Here is a 27,170-nt window from a genome sequence, read left to right as displayed (position 1 = left end):
TTAAAATTATTTCAGTACTCTGAAGATTTGGGTGAAACCCTAAATTGACAAGTGTTTTCCTTTTCCTTTAAAGAAAAGAATAGGAGGAATGTGAAACTTATGGAAAACAACAACAACAACAACAACAGAACAAACCAACACCAAAACCTCAACACTCAGTGTCCAAATATTTATAGGTAATATTGAGAGCGAAGCATTCTATTCACAAAGGCCATATTTCCACAGTATTTAATTTGTTTGGTGAGAACCGGGGCTTCAGTAGGCTCTATTAATGTTTAAGTAGCATATGATACATATTAGTGTATCTATACCTGTGAGACATTTTTCCCCTACAAACCTGCTTCTGAAGTTTGTAAATCTTAAAGAATAGCATATACTATTGTACCTGAGAAAGCGTTAAACTAGTAGTTTATTTGGAATTCATATGCATTAACTAGGCATTAAGAGCTTCATTTTGCAAACTGACTATTTGTAAAAATATCAAAATCATTCTATCCACTTACAGAACAACACACACAAAAAAAAGCAGAGCCCTGGCAAGTTCCAAACAATTTTCAACAGTATATATATTCCTCTGAAGGTTTCTTACATTCTCAAAACAAGAAATTCTGTTGAAATACTGTATCCTTAATAGTTAAAGATATGGTTAAGAGAGCCGAATCTTTATCCATATTCAAAGCTCAGCCATGAAATTGTGTTACTTCCTTCCCTTTGAAATCAATTTACGACAAAAATACTCAAGCTACACACTCGGTTTCTATCCTAAGCTGGAGAAAACCCCCCAAAGAATAAGCCTGTATTACTGGGGAGACTTTTTATCTACGCGTTTTATTTTAATTTAGAAGGAAAAACAAAAGTTTGCCGTTCCCGGGGTCTTTCTGGCTTCACAACGCGGGGTTAAAAACAGCTTTTCTCTTTCATCTGTGGTCCAAACAGCAAGAAACTCTCCCGAATGAAAGTCCACTGTCTTCCCTTCACTCTCCGAAGAAACTGGGGTGATTTTGCAGCACTCGTTTTACAAAAAATATGAATTTATAACTCCGAAGAAACACAGACTCGGAGGAGGAAAAGCTCTTCCTGGCTAACAGTTAGGCGGGCTCTGCAAAGCACCAATCACAGATCACCGCTTCGCTATAAATTCAGGCATCGGGGTTACTGTAGCCCAATTACTTTCTTTTGATTAGGAAGAAGTCTCTGCAGCGATGTCGGAGACCGCTCCCGCCGCCGCTCCCGCTGTCGCGGCCCCCGCCGCCAAGGCCGCCGCCAAGAAGCCGAAGAAAGCGGCGGCCGGCTCCAAAGCCCGCAAGCCCGCGGGGCCCAGCGTCACCGAGCTCATCACCAAGGCCGTGTCCGCCTCCAAAGAGCGCAAGGGGCTCTCCCTCGCCGCGCTCAAGAAGGCGCTGGCTGCCGGCGGCTACGATGTGGAGAAGAACAACAGCCGCATCAAGCTGGGGCTCAAGAGTCTCGTCAGCAAAGGCACCCTGGTGCAGACCAAGGGCACTGGCGCCTCCGGCTCCTTTCGCCTCAGCAAGAAGCCTGGAGAAGTGAAGGAAAAAGCTCCCAAGAAGAAAACAGCCGCAGCCAAGCCCAAGAAGCCGGCGGCTAAGAAGCCCGCCAGCGCCGCCAAGAAGCCCAAGAAGGCGGCGGCGGTGAAGAAGAGCCCCAAGAAAGCCAAGAAGCCGGCGGCCAGCGCGGCCAAGAAAGCAGCCAAGAGCCCCAAAAAGGCGACAAAGGCTGCCAAGCCCAAAAAAGCGGCGGCAGCAGCGAAAAGCCCTGCAAAGGCAAAAGCGGTGAAGCCAAAGGCAGCAAAGCCGAAGGCAGCCAAGCCGAAAACAGCCAAGGCAAAGAAGGCAGCACCCAAGAAATGAAGTGTTGAAGTGGAAATACTTAAACCCAACGGCTCTTTTAAGAGCCACCTACTATTGTCCCCAAAAGGGCTGATACACTCCGTCACTGAGCTCCGTGCCTGCAGCAGAGCTGTCCACACGCCACTATCCGTGTGGGACATTTGTCTGGGGAGTGGATGGGACGCTGAACTTCCGGCCGTGATTACGCTAAGACTTGGAAAAATAAAGTCTACATTCCCTGCGAAAACGCTTTCTGAAGGCTGCCTTTTTTTTTTTTTTTTTTTTTTTTTTTGAGCACCGCAAGTGGGTGTATGTGTTAAAGGGACTGCTTAAAGGCGGGTACCTTTCTGGGGCGTGGAGGTTTCTTTCATTGCTCTTATCAGCGCGATTTCTAATAGCATGGATGCGACTGCCACACCTCTTAGTGACTGTAGCAGGGAACTGTCAGCACGACTCCTCCGCTTTCTTGGTAATGACCTTTCCGCTTGCCAGCGCTGCCGTGGGGCAGGTCCTGATTTCTGCGTGACTTGACCGACCTGCTTTTTCGAGAAAGGAGATCGCCGGGGAGGGAGGGGGGGGAGGCACCAGCGTTCCTGTTCCGCACCCTGCCGAGCTCGAGGCGGCGCAGCCGAAGCGACGAGAGCTCGGCCGGGCAGCTGTCCCGGAGCGCGGGGGGGGGCTCAGCCCCGGGGCAGCGCAGGGGGGGAGCGGGCGCGGAGCTCCCCCGGCTCGGGGAGCGCAGCCCTGGGACCGCCTGTGATTGGCTGATGGGAGATGCCGCAGCCGCTCATTGGGCGATTAGGAAATTTGGAAAAGCCCGCGCTACAAGGGGGGGAAAGGGAGGGGAAGGAAGGGAGGGGCGGGGGCGCACGGAACTCTCCCCGTGCTGGCTCCGCGCCTGCCGGTGCTTCCGGGTCCCCGCGCTCCGGGACAGCTCGTCCTCCCATAGCGTCTACCCCCTCTCAGTTGTTCTCGCTTCTCACAGGCTTTTTGTCCTTGCCTTATGATCCTGTCTTCTCGTACAGAAGGTCAAATGTTTAAGCTTATACTATTCCAGGACATAAGTGTAAAAAGTGATCAGAGTTGATTATTTTAATTTTTTTTATTTTCATTTAATTTAGCTATATGGTTGGAAGCTATGTAAAATACTTAATTTTGATGGAACATGAAGTATAATGTACGGTCACATCGTTATTGTAGAAAGAGTTTAATGTGTTATTGGGGAAAAAAATTGAAGGTTTTTTTATTGATTAAAACAATGGAATTAATTTAAAGTTGTAACTCAAGGTTTTCAGAGATGGATTAATTATCACTGCAAGCTACAATGACTGCTTGAACATTTATTTTATAATTGTGTCTAACGTTCCTTAATACAATTTTCGTATTGAAGACTGAGGCACTACAGTGTAAAGCCCTTTTAGAGAGTATGTGGGTGGCTCTTAAAAGAGCCTTTGGGTTGAAAGTGACGGTCCGAGACGCCCTACTTGGAGCTGGTGTACTTGGTGACAGCCTTGGTGCCCTCGGAGACGGCGTGCTTGGCCAGCTCGCCAGGCAGCAGCAGCCGCACGGCCGTCTGGATCTCCCGCGACGTGATGGTGGAGCGCTTGTTGTAGTGCGCCAGGCGCGAGGCCTCGCCGGCGATGCGCTCGAAGATGTCGTTGACGAAGGAGTTCATGATGCCCATGGCCTTGGAGGAGATGCCCGTGTCGGGGTGCACCTGCTTCAGCACCTTGTACACGTAGATGGAGTAGCTCTCCTTGCGGCTCTTCTTGCGCTTCTTGTCGCCCTTCTTCTGCGTCTTGGTGACCGCCTTCTTGGAGCCCTTCTTGGGCGCGGGCGCGGACTTGGCGGGCTCGGGCATTTTGACGGCGCTTTTCCTCCCTCTGAGAGAACTCAGCAGCAAAATGGCCGCAGCCCGCGCTATTTATAGAGCGGTTATGCAAATTTGGGCCCTCCAACCGTGCAATGCGATTGGACCTTACCGCAAGGGTCGCGATTTTGCCTCCGATTGGTCAACATATGATCCGCATTTTCATTGGTTCCTTAAGCAGTGACCGGTTCCAACCAATCACCAGCGGCCAATCCCACCCAGGGAAGGGATAAAAAGGGGAAGCTCCTTTGCGTCAGTAGAATAGTGTCGGTTTAGGTACTGAGGGTGAAATCCGGTTTTGTGACAGGCGCTTAAAGCATGTCCGGCCGCGGGAAGCAGGGAGGCAAGGTTCGAGCTAAGGCCAAGTCGCGCTCGTCGCGGGCCGGGCTGCAGTTCCCCGTCGGTCGCGTCCACCGGTTGCTCCGGAAAGGTAACTACGCGGAGCGGGTGGGGGCTGGAGCTCCTGTATATATGGCGGCCGTGCTGGAGTACCTGACGGCCGAGATCCTGGAGCTGGCGGGCAACGCGGCCCGCGACAACAAGAAGACGCGCATCATCCCCCGCCACCTGCAGCTCGCCATCCGCAACGACGAGGAGCTCAACAAGCTGCTGGGCAAGGTGACGATCGCGCAGGGCGGCGTGCTGCCCAACATCCAGGCCGTGCTGCTGCCCAAGAAGACTGAGAGCCATAAAGCTAAAAGTAAATAAGTTCGGCGAGCAAAGCTACTCAGACTTAGCACGAGATTTTAAACCAAAGGCTCTTTTCAGAGCCACCCACAGAGTCAGAAAAGAGTTGTGTTACTTTCTTTACAAATGTGCTCTTGTGTTGTCTAAACTTTTTTACAGAAGAGGGGTCATACATTTGCTTTCTAATTCTCCCTTTTTTCTGTTGAAAATACTATCGGTTTGAAATTATTTGGTTTTTTTTTTTCCTTGTAAGAGTAAAGCACTTATATCTTAATGTTGATTCTGCTCAACTTTCATGATTTCATAGGCTACTTAGGTTGTAAAAGTATGGGAGGGTGGCTAAAAGAATAGGGAGGGTGTGGAAAAAGCTATGCAGCATGACGATAGATTGGAGATCATCCCAAACTCATATAACCAATAACGAAATTATTTCTTCATTTCCTTTGTAGGCCTCTGTTCTTCAAAAGATGTAAAGCTTCCTTATGATTTAATTTTATTTAGAAATAACATGAGGAATGCCTTAGGGAAAATGTCTCTTTTTGATCTGGATCTTTTAACTACTCAGACCTTCACTGTAAAGCAATAGTGTAGCACCTTTCCACTCTTTCTACCCTTAAAATTCCCTCACTCTGCATTGCTATTCCTCTTGTTACATCAGTTTGCAGTGAGCAGTATTGCTTAAATTTTCTATATTGCTGGCACAAGTATCATCCAAAAGCACCACCTTTAATCTCTTTATATTCACTGTCATAAATTATGAGAAAGACTGTCTATCTGCTTCCTCTTGTTAGGATATTCCCAGAAGCTGCAACTGACAATCTGTACTACACTTTTAAGGCCATAGGTCCCATCTGTGCAGCACCTCTGCTCTCCATCCCCTGGGGAGGAGGAATGCTCTGGGCTTGGAGGAGGGCAACACTCCCACTCTGCCTCTCGTTGCTACTCCCAAGATGTAGCAGAGAGGCTTTTTCGACAGGATTGTGCCATGGCTAAAGTGAGACACCAGAGATAATTTGTGGAGAAAAACAGAGAGCTGCTGGAGAACCAGCCTTATCTGATATAGTGATGGTATCTGTGCCTAAGGGTCTTGTTTGTAAGTGTACACATTTAGGGTTGCAATGTTTTCATTATGTTGTTTTATTGGTCCTCATCTGCTGCACCTACCTATGTCCTGGCCCTTACACTTCTCTTCTTGAATAACTGCAGTGGTAATCAAAACTACTTTAACGTGCATGAATCTTCTATCTTTAGTTTCCAGAACAGATTCCAAATGTATGTGTGTCAGAAGATTACAATCGTAGAATGGTTTGGGTGGGAAGGGACCACTACAGATTATTTAGTCCAACATCCCTGCTGTGGATAGGACATCTTCCACTAACCCAGGTTGCTCAAAGCCCCATCCAGCCTGACTTTGAATATCCTCTAGGAATGAGGCATCCCACATTTTCTCTGGACAACCCGGTCCACTGTCCCACAACCCTCGATGAAAAACAAATCCTTACTTACGTCCAATCTAAATGTACCCTCTTACTTTAAAGCCATTATCCTTTCTCCCGTCCCTAGAGGCCTGAAAAAAAGTCTCTTTCTGTATTGAAAGGCAGTCCCAAGGTCTCCCCAGAACCTGCTCTTCCCCCAGCTGAATAAGCCTAACTCTCTCAGCCTTTCTTCATGAGAAAAGTATTCCAGCACTCTGCTTGTTTTTGTGACCCTTCTGTGGACCTGCTCTGATAGATTTGTGTCTTGCTTATACCAGAAGACCCCGGAGTTGGATGCAGAACTCCAGACGGAGTCTCATGAGAGCAGAGTAGAAGGGGAGAATCACTTCCCTCGACCTGCTGGCCACGCTGCTTTTGATATAGCCCAGGTTATGATTGGCTTTCTGGACCACAAGCATGCACCTCTAAATCAAAGAACTGGAATTCCAGAGAAAGGCCATGGTGTGGGGGTATCTGTATCCAGGAGCTAGATTTCTCTGCAAACAAACTCCTTTATGTGAAAATCAGAGTCGGTGTCACAGGGGAGGGCCCTGTCCTCTGAGTGTGGATCTAAATCCAGCACATCTCTCCAAATTCTTTATGTCATCTGACCAGAAATTCATTATTTGCTTCAGAATTTCATTCCAAACACCTCTTAATTTACTCACTAGTCTGCTCACCCCAGTAACTGTAGTTTCATCCTCTGTGATACTTAGATTCACTCCTTAGCACTCCCTAGTTCTGTTCTTAAGTACCAGTGGTTTCACCAATTGTGAACCCTGTGCTGCCAGCACACTGCTGAGGCCTCAGAGTAAAAGTCCTGTAAATCAGATGGATTACACAACACAAAAGAGTGCTGGAAAATCTACTGGTATTAAAGACTCACAGCTTTCAAGCAAATTGCACTGGATGAAGGAATGCAGTGAAGGAAGTTTAAATAAATCAGTTTCATTCTCATATAAAACGAACAGTAGGAAAGAGGAAATCCATACGATATGGTGGCTTAGCTGTGTCACTGGATTCCAGTGCACCTCCACCTTCTAAAGAACTTGTGATGAAAGAAAAAAACCTTCCAACCAAGCTCCCTCAAATGTTATAGATCACAGTCACGCTTAGAGATAACTCAGTAATATCAGTCTTTATATCAAAAGACTGAGAATTGCATAGTTAAAAATATGAAGGGCTTTTTCTACTCTTTTTCATCTATATTGCTTATAATGTTAGGAATAATGTACTCTACTGAAAAGGTCTTGCATTACTTTAGTTTGCATATTGTTATAATTATTATGACACTTGTAACAGATACAGATAGGGATATAATCTCTCAAGAAAATTAAGAGCAGCTTTGCAGTTGGTTATAACACACTGATGTAATGGTAAGTCATGGTAAGATGTTGCTTTATTGCAATGAACAAATGCAATTTCCTCATTGCAGTTTAATGAGGAACTAGGGCAACTGTCCTAATTAATGCACACTTGAAAAGCTACAGATTTTTATATTATTTCTTTAATGGAGCTGAGTTTTGCAAAGGTTCTGTTCTCGTTTAACCCCTAATGCCGTTTGTCCAAACTGATGAGGAAAATGTAGTACCTACAGTCTGAGGATTGGATCCTAAACTTCGATCCAAATAAAAATTATTGTCTCCAATCAAAAGTAGTAGCAACTTCATTAGGGATTATGTTCAGCAGGAAAAGTTTCTTTCCACTTTAGTTAGTTTTGCCTAAGAAAATCCTCTGATCCATGGGAGAACTGACTAATGTCACTAACAGAAACACCCGGGAAACATCTGTGTGCGCTTGTACCAACCTACAGACAAGGCAGCCTTCTAGAAAGCGTGACATTAAATTACATCTAATGTGCTCCAGATACTAAGGAAAGGGGGTTGCAACTATTTTAATTACTGTAAACTACTAGTCTCAGCCTCTTCATCACCCATTTCTGCCAGAAATGGAAGAAGATTTTCCTAGTCTTTCAGTTGTTATAATGCTAGAAGGAAAAGTTATACTATGATCCTCAGTCTGCCTTTGGAAAGACTTACAAAGAAATTATTATTTGACATACTGAAAGATTTCGTGTAATTCTTTTAGGCTTTCTTTAGCATTCAGAATGTTGTTTATAACCGCCTCAGGAAACAGAGCTAGACACGGATCTTCAGGTATAAAGAACAAAGCAGACTTTGTGGAACCAAATGGTAAGGTTAGGCACCAGCCTGGCAGGTCCACCAGTGAGAAATCTTCCAGCTAGTGTTTATTCATTCTGTTCAGTTAAAAAGCAAACATAATCTAAATTAAAGCTATGTTTGCTGCTCCTATTGTACATATGAGTGGCAATTCTTTAAATTGTTTAAAATAACAATTTGAATGGAGAAGGGATTCGCAGGGGTGATTATAATCATAACAAGATTTGTACATTTTGACACCTGTAACCAAATGCACAACTATCTCAATCTCATTTCTCCCTGAATTTAGGGAACACTTTCTGCCAAGAAATATTCTGGAAACGTTGCCAGGGTTCTGTAAATTATACTCCTGAATAACTTTAAATAAACAACTGCACAAATTTCTAAGGATATAAAAAAATTTAAACAGTAGACAAGTTTGAAGGGTGCAAAATACTAATAACATAAAAATTGGCAAGTACCATAGCCATATTACTTCTATTCTGAGTTATAGTAATATTTACAATCTTAACATTTAATTTAGAAATGCAGTCTTACAACTCAGTCAGTATTTATTCATTCACTTCATGAATACAGTCCAACATACTGTAAGCAGCATGTAGAGATGTTTGCTCACAACAGTGTGAAACAAACGGCAAAATTTCTGGATTCTTCGTTTGAACAAAAAATCTTTCGTTAGTGTTCATTTTTCAAATGTCATACAGATATCTGCTGGTGATATCCGTAATGTTTTCTCTCGCTTTTTGGATCCCGATGTATGCCAGTGAACACTTCTTTCGGAGCCTGGCAACTGCCGGGAGCGAGCCCAGCGCCCCGCGGCCAGCGCTGCCCCCGAAACCGTACTGCGGGGCTGGGGAGGGCTGAAAGGGTGGGCGGACGGTCCCTTCCGCATCCCCAAACAGCCCCTCCATGTTGCCTTCAAGGAGTTTCAGACCCAAATGTTCCCCACCGAAATCCCTCACTGATGATTTTCCCTGCCGTTTAGGACCTCGCTCCCTGCTTCCCTTCGCACAGACCTGCAGGTCGCTCTGTGCAGATATAAAAGCGCGAAACGCTCGGTGCCCAGCCCCCCCAGACCGCACGGAGGAGAAGACAGCTGTGGGAGTGTCCGGGTAGACAAAGAAAACGCGAAACGGCCATGGCCGAAGAAAACAAAGGGAGCGCTGCCCGGGAAAGGCGCCTCCGCCAGCTACGCGCGAGTGGAGGCGGAGAGCAGCGGCGGGGCGGGAGCGCCGAGTGCGGTCCCGCATTGGTCGGATTTTGCCGCAGACCCACGGGGAGGGACGGGGAAGGGAGCGCCGCCGCCCCTGCTCCGGGTACCGGCGGAGAGGCAGCGCTGCCGCGGAACTGTCACCCGCGCAGGGGACACGGCCGGAATGGCACAGGAAAGCAGCAAAGGGACGCGCGGGCTGACAGCGGGCAGGGGCAGCGCAGCGCGACCCCGCTGCGGGAAGGGCGGTGCGGGGCCCGGCCCAGCCCGGGAGAGGCGGAACCGCCGCGCGCGCCTGCGATCCAGAGCCGGGAAAGAGCCTCGGCCACCGAACGGCGGGAAGCCCGGAGGGGGGCGGGGACTGCGACTGAGACCCCGCCTCCGGCAGCAGTCCTCAACCAGGTCGGACCGACAGCAATATACAGGCGCTGGGGTTCCGTTTCTCGCTACAACCTTTGTGGTTGAGCGAGTGACAGCATGTCTGGCAGAGGCAAAGGCGGGAAGGGGCTCGGCAAGGGTGGCGCCAAGCGCCACCGCAAGGTGCTGCGCGACAACATCCAGGGCATCACCAAGCCGGCCATCCGCCGCCTGGCTCGGCGCGGCGGCGTCAAGCGCATCTCGGGGCTCATCTACGAGGAGACGCGCGGCGTGCTGAAGGTCTTCCTGGAGAACGTCATCCGCGACGCCGTCACCTACACCGAGCACGCCAAGAGGAAGACGGTGACGGCTATGGACGTGGTCTACGCCCTCAAGCGCCAGGGACGCACCCTCTACGGCTTCGGCGGCTAAACTCGATTCCTGGCCTCGCTTACGCTTTTAGAACCCAAAGGCTCTTTTCAGAGCCACCCACAAGTTTCAGGAAAAAGAGCTTTAATTGTTGCATGTGTACGTAGTTGTTATACTTGCGGTTAAATTTGTAGGCGGAGATAAGGGAAGGGACTTCGCTTTTCTTGACCGGGGGCTCCCTGGGCTCAAGAAAAAAGCAGCCATGGCGGTTACATCCTGTATACCCGCACTTTGCTTCCCACACTCTCCTCCGCACACAGCACAGGTCCTCTTTGGAAAGGGCAATGGAAAGTACAGACAAAGGTGAGAAAAAGCGAGACGTCGGGAGCAAGCGCCGGTTTGCAACAGCCGCTCTCCCGGCACCACCGTTGTAGTCTGAGGCGGGAAGGAAGCTCGCGAAATGGCGGCGCTCTCCAAGTCTCTGCCAGTCGGGGGGCGGGACAGAGCGGGAAGGCGGGGGGAGAAGAAAAGCTAAGAACACTCGATAGCGTCCTGGGGACTGCGGAGCAAAGAGGCTGCGAACCCTGTGCTGAACAGCCTTCTCGTACTCCCCCCCCTCCTTGTAAGGATGCCTTTTCTGCTCCAGGCACCGCTCTCGGCTGCACACATCACCTCAACCCCTCTCCCCTCCTCCCGCGCCGGCGGCTTGAAGCGTGTACCGCAGAACCACTGACACACACCGGGCGGCAGGGGAGGGCGGGACTGGGCGCTACCGGAGGACCACACACCTCCCCACACCCCTCGTTATCCCAGAACCGGCACGTACAAGCGCTTGGTACAGGCTGCCCGTGCCTGATCCATAAGAGACACAGCTCTCTCCAGTGGTCATGTGGTGGCTCTTAAAAGAGCCTTTCGGTCTGGTAGTGGTGGGAGGGTAGAAGACTCAGGCGCGCTCTCCGCGGATGCGGCGGGCGAGCTGGATGTCTTTGGGCATGATGGTGACGCGCTTGGCGTGGATGGCGCACAGGTTGGTGTCCTCGAAGAGCCCCACCAGGTAAGCCTCGCTGGCCTCCTGCAGCGCCATGACGGCCGAGCTCTGGAAGCGCAGGTCGGTCTTGAAGTCCTGCGCGATCTCGCGCACCAGGCGCTGGAAGGGCAGCTTGCGGATCAGCAGCTCCGTCGACTTCTGGTAGCGGCGGATCTCGCGCAGCGCCACCGTGCCGGGCCGGTAGCGGTGCGGCTTCTTGACGCCGCCCGTGGCCGGCGCGCTCTTGCGGGCCGCCTTGGTAGCCAGCTGCTTGCGGGGCGCCTTCCCGCCCGTCGACTTACGCGCCGTCTGCTTCGTGCGCGCCATTCTAGCCCAGTGTTCCTCCCCCCTCAAGCGGACACCACAACAACTGCGAACCCCCTTATATTGCGTTGCGGCCCCGCCTTCCCGCCTGTGATTGGTCAAAGCAGAGGAGAATACAATTGGGTAACAGCGGTAGCTGGAGGCGCCCCGAACACCAACCCTGTGCACAGGGACTTAATCGTCTTTCTTTTCTAAAAAGAAACCCCATCATCTTTTAATGTTTAATTTGTACTGTGTTTTCCTCTAATGCTTTTTTACCTCCCAAGTTGTTTCAGAATCTGAATAGCACTTGCCGGCTGTCTTTTAAGTAAACAATGTAATTACTTGTATTACCTTAACTGGTAAAAGAAAAGAACAAAAAAACGAAGTCGTAGGGGAGTTTGTTTTGGATTGCACAGAAAGCACTCACTTCCTCTGGAAACATTTCCCTAAAAAATATAGAACGACAAAATATAAGCGACCTGCTTTATAGACACGAAAATCTCAGTGAATACCCACATCCCCCAAAAATCTGATAATTCTAGAGAAATATGTTTTATTTTCAACCAGCTTCGCTAGCAGTCTCCTCTTGGGAATTGTATGAGAAGAATTATCTCGATGAAAGGCAGAGTTATTTAAGCCAAGTTTTAAAGATCAGAAATGTGGCCTCCGAAGAAAAGAAGGACCAAAGGAGCCTGTGGTGAGCTAAGTATGCAGGAGCCAAGAGCGGCGTAACGCGGGGTTTTCAAATTGGCCCAATGAGCTCGGCCGTTCCCATCAGCCAATCAACGGGCAGGACTTGGATATAAAAGCGACGTGGTGCCGATTCCACCTACCAGTGTACAGTTTTTCGTCGTTCGCTGCGGTCCGGGCCGGAGCTCTGTTGTTATGGCGCGCACGAAGCAGACGGCGCGTAAGTCGACGGGCGGGAAGGCGCCCCGCAAGCAGCTGGCCACCAAGGCGGCCCGCAAGAGCGCGCCGGCCACGGGCGGCGTCAAGAAACCGCACCGCTACCGGCCCGGCACGGTGGCGCTGCGCGAGATCCGCCGCTACCAGAAGTCGACGGAGCTGCTGATCCGCAAGCTGCCCTTCCAGCGCCTGGTGCGCGAGATCGCGCAGGACTTCAAGACCGACCTGCGCTTCCAGAGCTCGGCCGTCATGGCGCTGCAGGAGGCCAGCGAGGCTTACCTGGTGGGGCTCTTCGAGGACACCAACCTGTGCGCCATCCACGCCAAGCGCGTCACCATCATGCCCAAAGACATCCAGCTCGCCCGCCGCATCCGCGGAGAGCGCGCCTGAGTCTTCTACCCTCCCACCACTACCAGACCGAAAGGCTCTTTTAAGAGCCACCACATGACCACTGGAGAGAGCTGTGTCTCTTATGGATCAGGCACGGGCAGCCTGTACCAAGCGCTTGTACGTGCCGGTTCTGGGATAACGAGGGGTGTGGGGAGGTGTGTGGTCCTCCGGTAGCGCCCAGTCCCGCCCTCCCCTGCCGCCCGGTGTGTGTCAGTGGTTCTGCGGTACACGCTTCAAGCCGCCGGCGCGGGAGGAGGGGAGAGGGGTTGAGGTGATGTGTGCAGCCGAGAGCGGTGCCTGGAGCAGAAAAGGCATCCTTACAAGGAGGGGGGGGAGTACGAGAAGGCTGTTCAGCACAGGGTTCGCAGCCTCTTTGCTCCGCAGTCCCCAGGACGCTATCGAGTGTTCTTAGCTTTTCTTCTCCCCCCGCCTTCCCGCTCTGTCCCGCCCCCCGACTGGCAGAGACTTGGAGAGCGCCGCCATTTCGCGAGCTTCCTTCCCGCCTCAGACTACAACGGTGGTGCCGGGAGAGCGGCTGTTGCAAACCGGCGCTTGCTCCCGACGTCTCGCTTTTTCTCACCTTTGTCTGTACTTTCCATTGCCCTTTCCAAAGAGGACCTGTGCTGTGTGCGGAGGAGAGTGTGGGAAGCAAAGTGCGGGTATACAGGATGTAACCGCCATGGCTGCTTTTTTCTTGAGCCCAGGGAGCCCCCGGTCAAGAAAAGCGAAGTCCCTTCCCTTATCTCCGCCTACAAATTTAACCGCAAGTATAACAACTACGTACACATGCAACGATTAAAGCTCTTTTTCCTGAAACTTGTGGGTGGCTCTGAAAAGAGCCTTTGGGTTCTAAAAGCGTAAGCGAGGCCAGGAATCGAGTTTAGCCGCCGAAGCCGTAGAGGGTGCGTCCCTGGCGCTTGAGGGCGTAGACCACGTCCATGGCCGTCACCGTCTTCCTCTTGGCGTGCTCGGTGTAGGTGACGGCGTCGCGGATGACGTTCTCCAGGAAGACCTTCAGCACGCCGCGCGTCTCCTCGTAGATGAGCCCCGAGATGCGCTTGACGCCGCCGCGCCGAGCCAGGCGGCGGATGGCCGGCTTGGTGATGCCCTGGATGTTGTCGCGCAGCACCTTGCGGTGGCGCTTGGCGCCGCCTTTGCCGAGCCCCTTCCCGCCTTTGCCTCTACCAGACATGATGCGTCTCGATCAACCGCAAACGTTTTAATGAAAAACGGAGCCCCAGCGCCTGTATATTGCTGTCGGTCCGACCTGGTTGAGGACTGCGGCGGGGCAGGGCTGGGGCGGGACGTTCGCGCCACCGCTCCCATAGGGGCAGAGGGGCCGCGCGCGCTGCAGGGTCGGCCCCGCCCCCGGGGGCCCAACCCGCCCCTGCCGCGTTTTCGCCGCGGTCCCGCCGGCGCTGGGCCCCAACGAAGGGCCCGGCCGGGCAGCCGAGAGGGGCCGGCGCGGTGGGTCCGGTACCACAGGAAATCCACCCTTTTCTACCGTGAGTTCGGAAAAGGTAGTAAGGTGCTTTTTCCCCCCCCCCCCCCGTGAGGGCGACACGTTCACTTCTTTTTGCAGGAAGGAAAGTCTTGTGCGTGCACTGTGTCTCCGACTTAAGGATAACACGGCGTTGTTTTGCCTGTGAGAGTCAGGTCTGATGAAGGAGTTAATTTGTCTCTTGCTGATGGACCGATGAAAAACTACATATCTCCATGTGTTTTTAAAGATGCGGCATGTGTTTGATTATTCTCATGGTCTTACTTTGTTGAAACAATAAAAAACTTTTGCTGTTTCTTCACATGATACTACCTTTTGAACAATACGTGTTCTGGAGCTGTTGATTTGTGCTGAGGTGCCTATTGGCTCTACGAGTCCGTTCAGGTGCTGCAAGTCCTCAAAGCTTCCAAACCTTACATGCGCACACACAGTTCTACTTTTTCTGTCTGAATTGTTATTTAAATTTACCATGAATTTATGTTTGAGGTATTTTTACCTTGTTCTTGAAGGATCATCAAATAAATGCTATTCCATACAGTTACTACTTATCATGTCTTTTTTGGCAGGAGTTTTTCCCTGGTAAGTTATACCTGTGTACAATGCACATTTTTTGTGCATTTTTTTTTTTTTTCATTAGTGTAGTGAGTTTCTGTGGCTGGGTTTTGGTAGCAGAGGGCTGCTAGAAGCCCTCTAGTAGCTAGAAGCTGCTAGAAGATTTCCCTGTCCCATGGAGCCAATGCCAGCTGGCTCCAGGACAGACTTCCTGCCACTGGCCAAGACTGAGCCAATTAGGAGTAACAGTAACACCTCTGTGATAACATATTTAAGAACAGAAGACCATTGCATGGAAAAAATTTCAGCCAGGGAAGAGCGGAGTGAGAACATGGGAACAACAATGTAGACACCAAGGTCAGTGCAGAAGGAGGGGCAGGAGATGCTCCAGGCACAGGAGCTGTGACCCCTGCAGCCCATGGTGCAGACCATGGTGGAGCAGCTGTGCCCCTGCAGCCCATGGAGGAGCCCATGCTGGAGCAGCAGATATCCAAAAGAGGCTGTGACCTTGTGAGAGGCCCAAGATGGAGCAGGGTCCTGCCAGGGACCTGCAGTCCATGGAGAGGGAAGCCCATGCTAGAGTAGGTTTTTCCCAGTTAGGACTTGTGGACCCATGTCGGTCCAGCTCATTTGTGAAGGACAGCACCCCATGGAGGAGCGACCCACGGGACAGCAGTTTGGGAAGAACTGCGGCCTGAGGGATGAACTCATGCTGGAGAGGTCCATCAAGGACTGTCTCCTGTGGGAGGGACCCCATGGGAGCAGGGGAAGGACTCCTCTCCCTGACTAGCAGCAGAAACAACAACTGACCGTAACCCCCATTCCCCATCCCCCTGCACCGCTGGGGTGGAAGAGGGAGAACAAGGAAGTAAGGAGGGGTGAAGGGAAGGTGTCTTTAAGACTGTTTTATTTCTCACTCTTTGGCTCTTATCCTGTTGGTGATAAATAAGTACTATCCCCACTTTGAGTCTTGTTTTGCCCATGAAGGTAATCAGTCACTGCCCTCTCCCAGCTCCTAACTCATGAATCCTTAGCTGTTTGGTTTTTTTTCTCCTCTGTCCAGTTACAGAGGGAGAGTGACAGAGTGGCTTTAGTGGGTACCTGGCATCCAGCCAAGGTCAACCCACTAAAATTGGTCAGCTATTTCTTATTTTGTTTCATCGTTCCCATCTTTTCCCTGTTTCAAATGGATGCTCATTACTGTATAATGTTTCTTAAACGTGAAAAGGTTTAGCTTGATAATTTCACATACTTTTCCATTTTAGCTATCACTTTTTTTGTTGTTCTTATTTGTCATTTTTCATCATTTTTCCTTGAAAGTTCTCTTTCTCAGGAGGTGTGAGAGGAATGGATGTTACAAGACAGGGACTTTAGGATTTATTTTTCTCTCTTTGTAGGCCTTTTGGTATGTATGCTATTTAATTCAGGTTATGCTTAGCCACCATTTTGATAAGTATTTCCATATGTAGATGGCCATCTTTGTAGTGTTTATCTCAATTTATATCTACTAATATCACATGATTTAGTTCTACAGCTAAAACAAGGACATATTTATCTTCTGATATCAACCTTAATGATGCTATTAGGACAGATAAAGCCCCCCCCCCCATTTATGGTGATGTTGTGGTTTAACCCCTGCCAGCAACCATGCACCATGCAGTCCCTTGCTCACTCCCTCATCAGTGGAATCAGGGAGCCTTGCAAGCTGCCCTGTTCACCTCTCATGCCCACTGTTGATTGACACTTTGCCAGAAAGTTGCAATCTTTTTTACCATTCATTTCTTGATGTTTTTTATTTCCCTATATCTCTTTGTGTGGCAGTTAATATTTTTTTCTATTAAATTTAACCTTTGCTTACTTCTGCATCATATTTTCTTGATCATCTCTACATTAGACTTCTTCAAGTAATCAATTTTTTATCCTTATCCAGGGTCCATTACATTTTAAGAGTGACAATTCAGGGGAAGAACCAAAACAGATATTAATGTAATTTGTTCTTAACCTAAGCAATAGTTCAATTTCAAAGAAAAAAAACCCCACAGATTATTTAATGAATGAATTTTTATTATGACCAGTATTACACAGAACCCTTGTAGATATGACAACGATGTACAGGTACGTAGACTAGATTGGTGCATTACAGTGTGTTTGTGTTATTTGAGGAAATATTCTATATTTCATGATTGTTCAAGTCAAGTAATGCTTATCCAAATTTATCTTTTTCACACCAGGCAGTTTAATTTTCTTGGTTCTATTTTAGCATAGTGTGTGTGTCTGGTATCTTTCTAAGCTTTTCACTGGTGGCTGTAGGTACAAAGTAACAGTGTGTGTGCTATTGAAGTATTAGGACATTCCTGAAAAAGAAACAAAATTAAACCTAAAGGAAAAGCAAAAAACCTGTTTACAGGAACTTGAACCTTTCAAAGTTATGGAAAAGAAAGGAGGAGTTCTAAGCAATTCAAATTCACTCAGTTCTGGAGTAACACTTCATTTCCCAATATGACACCTTTTATTTTATTGCCACTCTCATATTTTATGGTCAGAGTTTGTCCTTTACTCCTGGTGATTCATCTGCATGGATTGTTTTGTTACTCAGAAGCAAGAAATGAGTATATGGACTACAAATTAATAATAATTTTTATTTTTTTTTTAATTTTTACAATGAGCTCTCCCTATCAATCAAAACAGTATGAGAAGAGCAAAATGTTTTCCTGATCAGGCAGCATGAGTTGGAAGAGCCCAGAGCTGTCTCCCATGATGTGGGAAGGCAGTCATGGCACATTTTGAGTGAAGGAACAGATTGAGTGATGGCAGGAATGAGTGAGAGAATGACTCTACTCCTTTGCCCACTCTAGGAGTGTCAGGAGATTTTAGCACTCCTATTCCCTTCTGCATCAGCTTTCAATCTCTCATCCTGACATTCCTTCTAACACTCCCATCCTTCCCAAAAGACAACCATCCCTTTGAATAGGCTGTTAAAATAGTGTGAGTTTCAAAATTTAAGCCTCTGTGGTATGTTTTTTAAATTAGCTAAAAGTATCATGATAGATATAATGAAAATTGGAGATACAGATTTGCTTCACCTCCTAAAGCAAAAGCTTGTAATAAATGTGCTGCTTCATTTAGGTGAGACACTTGTGAGGGAAAGCAATCATCTTTCTTTGCATCATCTTCCTAGGGAAATAGAAGTGATCCCAGAGCATTATCACATGAAATGCACAAGTTCAACTAAAAATAGAGATGGATTTTTGCCTAGAGTGACAATCAACATGACTAAATATTGTTAGAATTTGTCTAATTTCATGGAGGAAAGCAAATATTTTTGAAAGTTGCATGACAAATCCGTTAATTACAACATAAGTAAAATCAAGGCTTGGTGCACCCTACTTACAGGGAGACTCCAAGCTGTCAGTCTCTGCACAGGCCACCTTCCAGGATACTGAAGACAGGCCCCAGTAGGACTGGTTGTTAGACCCACAATATAAAGGAGAATCACACATTTCACACCCCAACGTGCCCCTAAATTGCTGCCACACTGAGGCTTGGTCAGCTCAGTCCTAGTTTTCATTCTCATTCACCTGGACTAATCTGATGCACCTGGCACCTGGAGTGGCTGCTCCCCATGGATCTGATTGCCTCGGGGCACAGTAGGATTTCTTCTCCAGTGTGTGCATCTGCTTCCAGGCTCTACTTACAACTGTGTGCTGAAGGCCAGAGCTGGTATAGTTACGGTTGCACTTCTCTAGGTGGAAGCCAGAAACCAGCATGGATCATGGATCATGGTAGCTCCCATCCAGTCACAGTGTGTCCATCTCTGACGGGGCTTCAAAAAACACATCAAAATCATACATATACTTTTTAACTACTGATGCTTTGAAGTGTTAAGTGCTACCTTTTCATGCATTGATGTGTTTATGCAGAAACCCTCAATAACTCTTGCTAGTTATCCCCAAATTCACAGAAATGGACAAGGGACAATTTGGTCTGAAATAAAACCCAAACCAAACAAAACAAAAAAAAAACCAAACCAAAACAACAACACATAGGAGAAAGAAAGTTAGAAAGTTATTTACAAGGTAATATTTTTTCACCTTTATAATTTCTGTATGTATAGTAATTACTGATCTTGCTAGTACAATCCAGTGCTGCTGCTATTCTGTATGAACTTCTTGTGGCTACAAGGTCCTTCAGCAGTTAGCAGTCTGCACACACACAAGATTAGCAACTAATTAGAACCTCACCACCCATAAAGACATATGGACTTGGACTTCTGGATCATAACGGATGATGGCAAATCCAACCATCCTTTTGGTGAGGAACAAAAAAAATCTTTATTTTCCTGATATGCAACAGTGAACTTGCCATGACCTCTACGGCATAAACATCTCGAGCGCTCCATCTTTAGGTGTTTTGGATGTCATTAAATAACAATAAATTTCAGTCTTCTCATTTGTTCACTTTCATTTAACCACAGTTTTCAATTTTACTGCTTGTCCTTCCCCTGTGCCTGATTCTTAACTCAGTCTTCAAAGCTGTCTCACCACAATCTTCCACTTTTACTGCACCCTCCAGTTTGATCCTAATAAAAAATTCTTCCCACATCTGAAAACAACAAATAAATAACTAAAACGAACATGTTCAATGCTCAGAAGTACTTCAGTGAAAATAACTTGAATGTCAAGAATCACCAGAAGATGAAGGGACAGTAAAACAGGATATTGTATCCTATTACCATTGTAGCATTGTGTGAAATAGTTGCACCCTGAGTAGGGTACACATTTCTGGCCCATAAATAAACAAATAAATGCAAGTGGTAAAAAAAATTCTGAGAAAAGTGATAAAGATGATTTAAGGTCTAAAATGGCTTTTTTACTAAGAATATTAGGACACTTTCAGAACAGAGACCACTACTGGTTGAAGATGTTCTTGCTTATTTTTACTATCTGTAAGGTCAGTGGTTAAATCTATCACATTTAGTGAGGTCTAATCTAATTATAAAATTAGTTATAAACCAAAAGGTTACTGAAACCAGAAATGCTAAATTTCATAGGCAGTTTCCTTAAGTAAATGGATTCCTTTTCTCTATAGGCATTTTCCAAATCAAAGAAAAAAGATGAAGATGATGTGTGGAAAGACGAGATTGGTGCCATCCCTCTCCTTTATAGAAATCAATTGTAGACTACATAGCTGCTTCCACAAGCAAAGCACTTGCTAATGCCTGTGGTAAATTGTTCATAAACTGGTCCATTTAATTACACACATGTCCTGAGGGTTGATTTTGGTTTTTTTCGATAACATAAAAAAAACAAGCAAAGAAATCCCCCCCATAAAAGCACCAACCCCAAACAAAAAACTGGCTCCTCCTCTCCTCCCCCCCTCCAAAAAAACCCAACCCAACCAAATAACAGCAAAACGACTTCCCCTAAAAAAAAAAAAAAAAAAAAAAAATCCTATTCAAGTGCTTAACTATTTTTTTTCAGGGCTTCCAAATTGCTAGCATCCTGGTTTGGGCTGGTATTTTCATGGTTCTCTTAGTAAATAGTTGGGAAGGCAACAGAGGAATTCCATGACAGGAAAAAGCTGCAATATCTTTAGGAAGAGGATTTGGTTTCTGTTTGAAATCCCTCCCTACAAGTGAAAAGCAGTATCATTTGTATGCGGAGTGCAGAGACCTGAAACAATGAAACTCTCAAAGATGTGTTATATAGACACGACATCTGGAGAGGAAAAAAGGTTTGTCTGCATCAGCCTAGTTAGTATGGCAGGGTTGTTTCTGTACCATGCACCCATATATCAAGTTTTCTAGGACAGAAAGGACAAGGAGGGAAGGATTTAATGACCATGGTCCCCTTACAGAAGTATTTTATCATATAGGATGATCCATCTCTCAGCTGTGAAGCCTGCAGAATCAAAATAACATTTTCTGTCAGAGCAAGCTGGAACATCCCAACTGTTCCTTGTTTTGGTTTTGTGGTGGGGTTTTTTGGCTTTTGTTTGGTTGGTTGGGTTTTTTTTCCCCTTAGTCTGGGCAGCAGCCACAGTATAAATAAATGGCAGTCAAAAAATACAAACTAGCAGTTGATAGAAGAAACCAGAAGAATTCAAAACGCAGGCTGGTTTTAACAACAGCCAGAGGGAGGGGCTTATCACCCCATTGTGGTATCATCCAGCAGATTCATCTTCCTTGTCTGCAGATTAACAAAACAAAAATGACTCGGAAAGGGACAGGCGAAGGGGGCAGGAAGCAGTGGCAGAGAAGGTAAGCAGAGGGAGATAGAGAGGAAAGGAAGAAGGAGGAGGGGGAAGAGGGAGGTAAGCTGCTTCCCGGGCAGGATTGGTCAGAAATTGCTGCAGCCCAGGCGGGTCGTGACTGGGCACCCCTCCCCACTTCCCTGCTGGGCACCAGAGCTGAACCGGAATGCCCCGAAGAGATCAGCCCTCCCCGTGATTCAGCTTGCCATGGTAACGATAAGGATCTCAGAAGATGCAAAGACAAAGACACAGGAGGACTTAGCTAGGGTTTACGGCAATCTGTTTTTCTGTTATTATTAGATACACGCAGAGTATTTATTGTGACCTGCAGAAAAACAGTTTTCTGCTGCATTTCCATAGCTGCAGTGCAATTGGTTTCTAGACTTTCCAACAAACTTCCTGAGCATCAGGAATACCTCCAAAATGGTGTGAATGGAGACTAGTGGATTTCTTTCGTGTTTACCAAAATCTAAATTGATCCTGCACTATGTATTTGAGAGAAACACACAATAACCTTTTCTTTAAAAAAGTTCATTTGGTCTCTAAGCAGGTCTGTTTTCAGTGTTCATAAAAAATAAACTACTCATGGTATTATTCAAATGGTTTCTATAACGTTACACCAGATTTGTAGGATATTTCTACTTTATTGTATTTTGGTGTGCTATGGAAGTTTGCAAAAGGTACTAAAGAAACTAAAAATTTGAGTGAAGAAATTTGGGAGTAATTTAATAAAAGACCTACAAAAGTTGAACCTTTGCATAGAGTATGTGATGTAAATGTTCAAATAAGTTTTACAAGGAGGAGCCTACAGAATCATGGTGATAGCATTGGTACTAAGCAATTAATTCCATTCATGTTTGTTGACCTATGTAAATACTTTAGCTTGTTTACATTGTTGGTAAATTTGCTAGCCTAAAGCAAATTCTCATGAGAAAAAAAAATAAAATCACAGTTTTCTCTAAGACTTTTACTACCAAAGGAGCTTGAACAATATTTCAATTCTGTCCTCAATCAGGTCACTAGAGAAAAATTAAGCATAGACAGTCTTTTTCAAATACAAACAAACAAAATAAAACCAGCAAAAAACAAACCAAAACAACGTGAATAAGACTTTTTGAAGGAAAAGAATATCTAAGGACTTTTTCTCACACTGTATTGTGACTATGAAAAAGCCTAAGAGTGAACATTCTTCTATCACTTTACTTTTTAAAAACTTGTTTCTCAGTATACTTGGGAATGTTTCTGTAACTGAGTGTAGTTTATTTTTCTTTTCCTTTTTTTTTAATATTGTCTTGCATATTATGTTTTAGTCCTTTGAAAAATAGAGAGTTGCTTTTTAATAACTACAGGGTGAATAATATTCATGGGAGCAAGTCATCTGACAGATTGCACTACCTATGCTACAGTTAGTACTTTAAAGCATAAGGATATATTTTGTGTGGACTTAAAATTCAACAGTAAATTAGTGTCATGTATGTCATTAAACACTTATTTTGTGACCACCAGCATCTGTGATGCACTGTTCTTAAATCTAAAGACTTTACCCTTTTCGAGAATTTAGGTTGGCTTAATAGTTGAAATGAAATTTGGTAAGGGAAATTTTGCATCTGCAATGAAATAAAATATTGTGGTTTTCAAGAAAACACTTTTAACTCTCATCTGCCACATAAGCAAATAGGCAATATAGTACATTTCTCTCTTCTATTTCAATATATACAACCCTGTTCTTTAACTATGGTATGCAGACAGAACGTGTTCATTTCTAACAAGCGCAGTCACCCGAAGTAGAAGAACAAGTTGCCTTTCTACATTAAATATGAATGACTGGTCAGGAGAAACAGGTATATGCAGTAATCCTAGGAAAACATTCCAGTGTAATTTAGCTGAGGAAAAAGGATTTAATATACAGAAACTTATCAGTTTTCCTCTACTAATAGAAACATACTTAAACCCGCCATGAAAATCCTACTGGTGGGATAGAGAGAACATTGTTTATAAATTTCTGTATAAGGAAACCGAGCTAGTTATAAGCACCATCTCAAGGGGGAAGCATGGCTGGAAAGTTCTGAGAAGGAAATGGTGAACTTCATGAATTACAATACTGAGCTTAACTAGTTTTTAATGAGGAACATAATAGAAAAACAATACAAACACTTCAGACTAGATTCCAATCTGCTCATATCTTATTTGAAAACTGTTAGAATATTTGTGTTTTCAAATGATTTTTCAAAAATCAGAGGGGAAAAAAACAAACAACAAAACAAAACAAATCCAGCCACCTCTTTTCCAATTTCCAAGAGAAGTAGAACAGACATACTGAAGTGTCTAAGAAGAAAGTATGAGCATTGTTCTTGAAAAGAAATGCTCCCTCCTCACACTGTGTCTTCAAGGGCAAAAATGAAACTTGGGAGGCCTCTGTTTCAGGATTTTCAAATGGCCCAATCAGAACCTCGTATAAATCAATTCCCTGCTTTAGACTCACGTAATCTCTTCCTCCCATACTAAATATACACCAATAGAAGGCTATTTTGCCAAATATACTAAATACAGAAAATTTGAGATTATTAAACAAACAAACAAAAAATCCTTAAGTGTTTTAAAACTAATTCTAGCCTCAAATTTCAGCATAGTTACTAATAAAGTCCTGCAGTTAACGTTGTTTCAAAGTCCAGCTCTGAATAGCAGGTGATTAACACCTAATGCAATTTCTTTCAATAAGACAGAGATGATTAAAAAAAAAATCCTCTATCTATTTCGGGAAATAAAAAATAAAAGATAAAATAACAATCAAAAAACCAAACACACACACACACACAAAAAAAACCAACAACCAATCAAAAAAAAAAATCCCAAACCAACCTGAAAATTGTGCAAAAATCTTGTACCGTTTGATAGCAGTCCCGCCTTTCTCATCTTGTTTCCAAGCAAGACTTCAGCTGGGCACTCCTACGTTATCTCTCTCTGCTTGAAAAACATTTTCCATTAACACAATGGCACAGTGGCTCATTTCTCTGCCTCCTGAGACAGAACCCTGAAAAAAAACCCCAACCAACCAAACAACAGCAGAAACAAACAACTGCGGAGTTTTCCTTTTTTAGTTCTCAAGGACGGTTTTAAAGAACAAAGAAAACATCCTCCCCAGCTCTCAGAAAGCCTCATTCTGAGGCTCCCAGCTCCCCGCGTTGCATTCCTGCTTCCCCTTCGGGCAGGGATTTTCTTCCGGAATAAACATTACTGAATAAAAAGGAAGTAAAAGCCTCTTTTACCTACATCTGCCTAACAAAGGTGAGAAGCGGTGCTCTTTACAGCAGAAGAAAAGGAAAAAAAAAAAAAAAAAGAAATAAAATTAACGTGTTCAGAGGAAAGAGAGGGGACAAAAGCTGTCGCTGTGCCCCAGCAGGGCGGACTCCCCGAGGCACCAATGGCGGACAGGCTCCTCCCTGCAAATACCGATCTCTCGCGTAGTATCTTGATTTACGTGCCCCCAGCACCTCGGGATCCTCAAGCCAGATGCGGCGACTTCAGAGCCCGCGACTCCCGCGTCATCAAGGCCGTGTCCCCCTCTTTGGAGCACAAGAGGCTCCCGCAGTCAAGCAGGCCAAGGCGGTCGTAGCAGCCAAGGGCCCCAAAAAGGCAACTAAGGCTACGAAACCCAAAAAGGTGGGACCGAGGAGCTCGGCCAAGACGAAAGTGACAGTACCCAGGGGTCTGTACCGTATAAGTAAAGGAAACTTTTGCAGAAATATGCCAAGAGCACTTTTGAACACCACCAGGATGAAACAGAAAGAATTGGAACATCAGTTCAAGTCTAGACTGGTACATGATGACCCCCTTTCCTGTGTGTGTTTCCATAGTGCTTCTATATGAACTCACACTCCAGCCTATTTTGCTTTAACTCCATTATGATAGTCGCCATCATTATCTATCACTTAAATAGAATACCTGACACACCCTTTGGAAACTGTCCTGGACAGCATCCCACTGAAGTACTTACCATTTTCTTACTATCCCCTGATAACCCCAAATTGCAAACAAGAAAAAAAAAACAACCTCAGAAGGCAGAAAATTACAGCAACCACTACGCATAAGGCACCCCGACACCTTTCCACCCCAACGCAGGGACAGCAGCGGCTCACTGGCAGAGGAGGGGGCTCAATCCCTCTCTGGTTTGAAAACCGCGCATTCCAGTCGGATTGGCAAGGACGGCCCCCGTCCCCGCCCCATCCTACCACCACCGAGCTTAATGGTGCTTCCCACCCACTGAATCCATGGGGAGACAAGCAGAGAGTACACCCTTGGCCTAGTTCACATTTCTCAAACCATGCTGCGGTGACCGATTTCAATCGCAATAGATACCTTTAATTATTTTTTTTCCCCAAAAAGGGAAACAGAGGCACATTTACATAAGAACATGGATGTCTTAAAGAAAAATGCAGAGAACTACACTGATCAGCAAAAGTTAAAAATACACAGAAAGTTTATATTTCAGAAAGCTTCCTTTGACATTTAAGGTTTTCAGATATGTCAAACAGCATGTGTTTGTAGGGTCAAGCGTTCCCGCTCTTTCTAGGAAGATGTGGGTGGCTCTGAAAAGAGCCTTTGGGTTATTTTATCTGGAGAACTTTACTTGGCTTTGGCCTTGTGGCTGTCGGTCTTCTTGGGCAGCAGCACGGCCTGGATGTTGGGCAGCACGCCGCCCTGCGCGATCGTCACCTTGCCCAGCAGCTTGTTGAGCTCCTCGTCGTTGCGGATGGCGAGCTGCAGGTGGCGGGGGATGATGCGCGTCTTCTTGTTGTCGCGGGCCGCGTTGCCCGCCAGCTCCAGGATCTCGGCCGTCAGGTACTCCAGCACGGCCGCCAGGTACACGGGCGCGCCGGCGCCCACCCGCTCCGCGTAGTTGCCCTTGCGCAGCAGCCGGTGCACGCGGCCCACGGGGAACTGCAGCCCGGCCCGCGACGAGCGCGACTTGGCCTTGGCCCGCGCCTTCCCGCCCTGCTTCCCGCGCCCGGACATGCCTCAGCAAAGAGAGAGCACAAAACAGAAAGGAAATAAAAATAATACCCTACAGAATACCTTAGAGCGCCGCGCAAAAGGAGTAAATACGGCAAAAGGTCCCACTCTGCGTTTTTATCCCTTCCTTCCGGGGTTCAGTGGGACTCCTGATTGGCGGAGGCAGGGATTGTAGAATTAACCAATGGGAATGCAGATGGAAGAGCGACCAATCGAAGACGCTCGATGGTTTGACATCACGGCCCCAGATTGTCCAATAGGCAAGAGCACCGTCGAGTCATATCATTTGCATACCGTCCCTATAAATACGGGCGTCGCCGCCTTTGTATTTACGTCGTTCCTGCGGTGGACAGGTGGTGACAAAGCCGTAAAATGCCGGAACCAGCTAAATCCGCTCCCGCTCCGAAGAAAGGCTCCAAGAAAGCCGTCACCAAAACCCAAAAAAAAGGTGACAAGAAGCGTAGAAAGACTAGGAAAGAGAGCTACTCCATCTACGTGTACAAGGTGCTGAAGCAGGTGCATCCCGACACGGGCATCTCCTCCAAGGCCATGGGCATCATGAACTCCTTCGTCAACGACATCTTCGAGCGCATCGCCGGCGAGGCCTCGCGCCTGGCGCACTACAACAAGCGCTCCACCATCACGTCGCGGGAGATCCAGACGGCCGTGCGGCTGCTGCTGCCTGGCGAGCTGGCCAAGCACGCCGTCTCCGAGGGCACCAAGGCTGTCACCAAGTACACCAGCTCCAAGTAGGGCGTCTCGGACCGTCACTTTCAACCCAAAGGCTCTTTTAAGAGCCACCCATATATTCAGTAAAAGAGTCTGTCACACTAATTGGCTTCGGTGAGTGGTACTTGTAATTGGTAGTGGTTTAGTTCCTGGGTTAGGACATGTTGTTAAAATAGTAGGGAAAAATGTTTATCCTGTTTACCGGGAAAGATTTGGGTCGTCTTGTGAGTGTCCTATTCTGACAGGCTGTTTGCCAGGTCTATAAAAGGAATGCTAAGCACCTAATCGAGTTTTAAAGCTATTAGTTTTCCTTCTTCCTTTTAAGAGTATTTATATCTGTTCTAATTATTTACAATGACAGTATTGTCTCAGTGCAGTTTGTACTTTTTTTTCCTAATAAAATATCGTTGTCCCCTTTAAATATTAGATGTCATCCTCAAGTGACTTGGCTGCAAGCCAAAGCAGCTTGTTTACGCAGGACAGTCTTTAGGGATTAGTCTGT

The 27,170-nt window shown here is 46.5% G+C and overlaps 8 protein-coding genes and 1 long non-coding RNA gene across 11 annotated transcripts in view; 4 read left to right on the top strand and 5 right to left on the bottom strand.

The window, feature by feature from the left end:
- Positions 1 to 861: 861 nt before the first annotated feature.
- On the bottom strand, positions 862 to 11,349 carry LOC116786996 (histone H3). Its single transcript, XM_032688207.1, has 2 exons — positions 10,939 to 11,349; positions 862 to 874 (listed from the first exon to the last, which is right to left on the bottom strand). The coding sequence occupies exon 1, from the start codon at positions 11,347 to 11,349 to the stop codon at positions 10,939 to 10,941; it is 411 nt and encodes a 136-aa protein (XP_032544098.1). The 3' UTR covers positions 862 to 874.
- Positions 1,171 to 2,094, top strand: LOC116786992 (histone H1.10). Its single transcript, XM_032688203.1, has one exon. The coding sequence runs from the start codon at positions 1,203 to 1,205 to the stop codon at positions 1,866 to 1,868; it is 666 nt and encodes a 221-aa protein (XP_032544094.1). The 5' UTR covers positions 1,171 to 1,202; the 3' UTR covers positions 1,869 to 2,094.
- LOC116787010 (histone H2B 1/2/3/4/6) lies at positions 3,208 to 3,734 on the bottom strand. The gene has a single exon (XM_032688223.1). It carries the CDS (start codon positions 3,706 to 3,708, stop codon positions 3,328 to 3,330), a length of 381 nt encoding a protein of 126 aa, XP_032544114.1. The 5' UTR covers positions 3,709 to 3,734; the 3' UTR covers positions 3,208 to 3,327.
- LOC116787005 (histone H2A.J) lies at positions 3,958 to 4,552 on the top strand. Its single transcript, XM_032688217.1, has one exon. The coding sequence runs from the start codon at positions 4,036 to 4,038 to the stop codon at positions 4,423 to 4,425; it is 390 nt and encodes a 129-aa protein (XP_032544108.1). The 5' UTR covers positions 3,958 to 4,035; the 3' UTR covers positions 4,426 to 4,552.
- LOC116787389 overlaps positions 9,598 to 27,170 on the top strand; it is a 28,395-nt gene continuing 10,822 nt past the window's right edge. The window contains exons 1-3 of the mRNA XM_032688956.1: positions 9,598 to 10,032; positions 25,131 to 25,140; positions 26,418 to 26,434. Coding sequence (XP_032544847.1) covers positions 9,747 to 10,032; positions 25,131 to 25,140; positions 26,418 to 26,434 — 313 coding nt within the window. The 5' untranslated portion in view covers positions 9,598 to 9,746. The remainder of the gene's footprint in view (positions 10,033 to 25,130; positions 25,141 to 26,417; positions 26,435 to 27,170) is intronic.
- Positions 12,211 to 12,645, top strand: LOC116787020 (histone H3). Its single transcript, XM_032688235.1, has one exon. The coding sequence runs from the start codon at positions 12,214 to 12,216 to the stop codon at positions 12,622 to 12,624; it is 411 nt and encodes a 136-aa protein (XP_032544126.1). The 5' UTR covers positions 12,211 to 12,213; the 3' UTR covers positions 12,625 to 12,645.
- LOC116787016 (histone H4) lies at positions 13,296 to 13,841 on the bottom strand. Its single transcript, XM_032688229.1, has one exon. The coding sequence runs from the start codon at positions 13,814 to 13,816 to the stop codon at positions 13,505 to 13,507; it is 312 nt and encodes a 103-aa protein (XP_032544120.1). The 5' UTR covers positions 13,817 to 13,841; the 3' UTR covers positions 13,296 to 13,504.
- LOC116787021 lies at positions 17,331 to 24,532 on the bottom strand. Of its 3 annotated transcripts, none has more exons than XR_004357131.1 (4): positions 24,196 to 24,532; positions 23,789 to 23,893; positions 20,828 to 20,865; positions 17,331 to 19,279 (listed from the first exon to the last, which is right to left on the bottom strand). It is a non-coding gene; the product is annotated as an uncharacterized LOC116787021 (long non-coding RNA). The 3 variants fall into 3 exon arrangements; XR_004357129.1 differs by having other exon boundaries at positions 23,789 to 23,890; XR_004357130.1 differs by having other exon boundaries at positions 23,789 to 23,890; positions 24,200 to 24,532.
- LOC116787002 (histone H2A-IV) lies at positions 25,328 to 26,076 on the bottom strand. Its single transcript, XM_032688213.1, has one exon. It carries the CDS (start codon positions 25,940 to 25,942, stop codon positions 25,553 to 25,555), a length of 390 nt encoding a protein of 129 aa, XP_032544104.1. The 5' UTR covers positions 25,943 to 26,076; the 3' UTR covers positions 25,328 to 25,552.

This window comes from Chiroxiphia lanceolata, chromosome 5 (genome assembly GCF_009829145.1).
Source record: "Chiroxiphia lanceolata isolate bChiLan1 chromosome 5, bChiLan1.pri, whole genome shotgun sequence".
Lineage (NCBI taxonomy): Eukaryota > Metazoa > Chordata > Aves > Passeriformes > Pipridae > Chiroxiphia > Chiroxiphia lanceolata.
The sequence above is the reverse complement of the archived record's forward strand: the minus strand, read 5'-3'. Positions and strand labels throughout refer to the sequence as shown.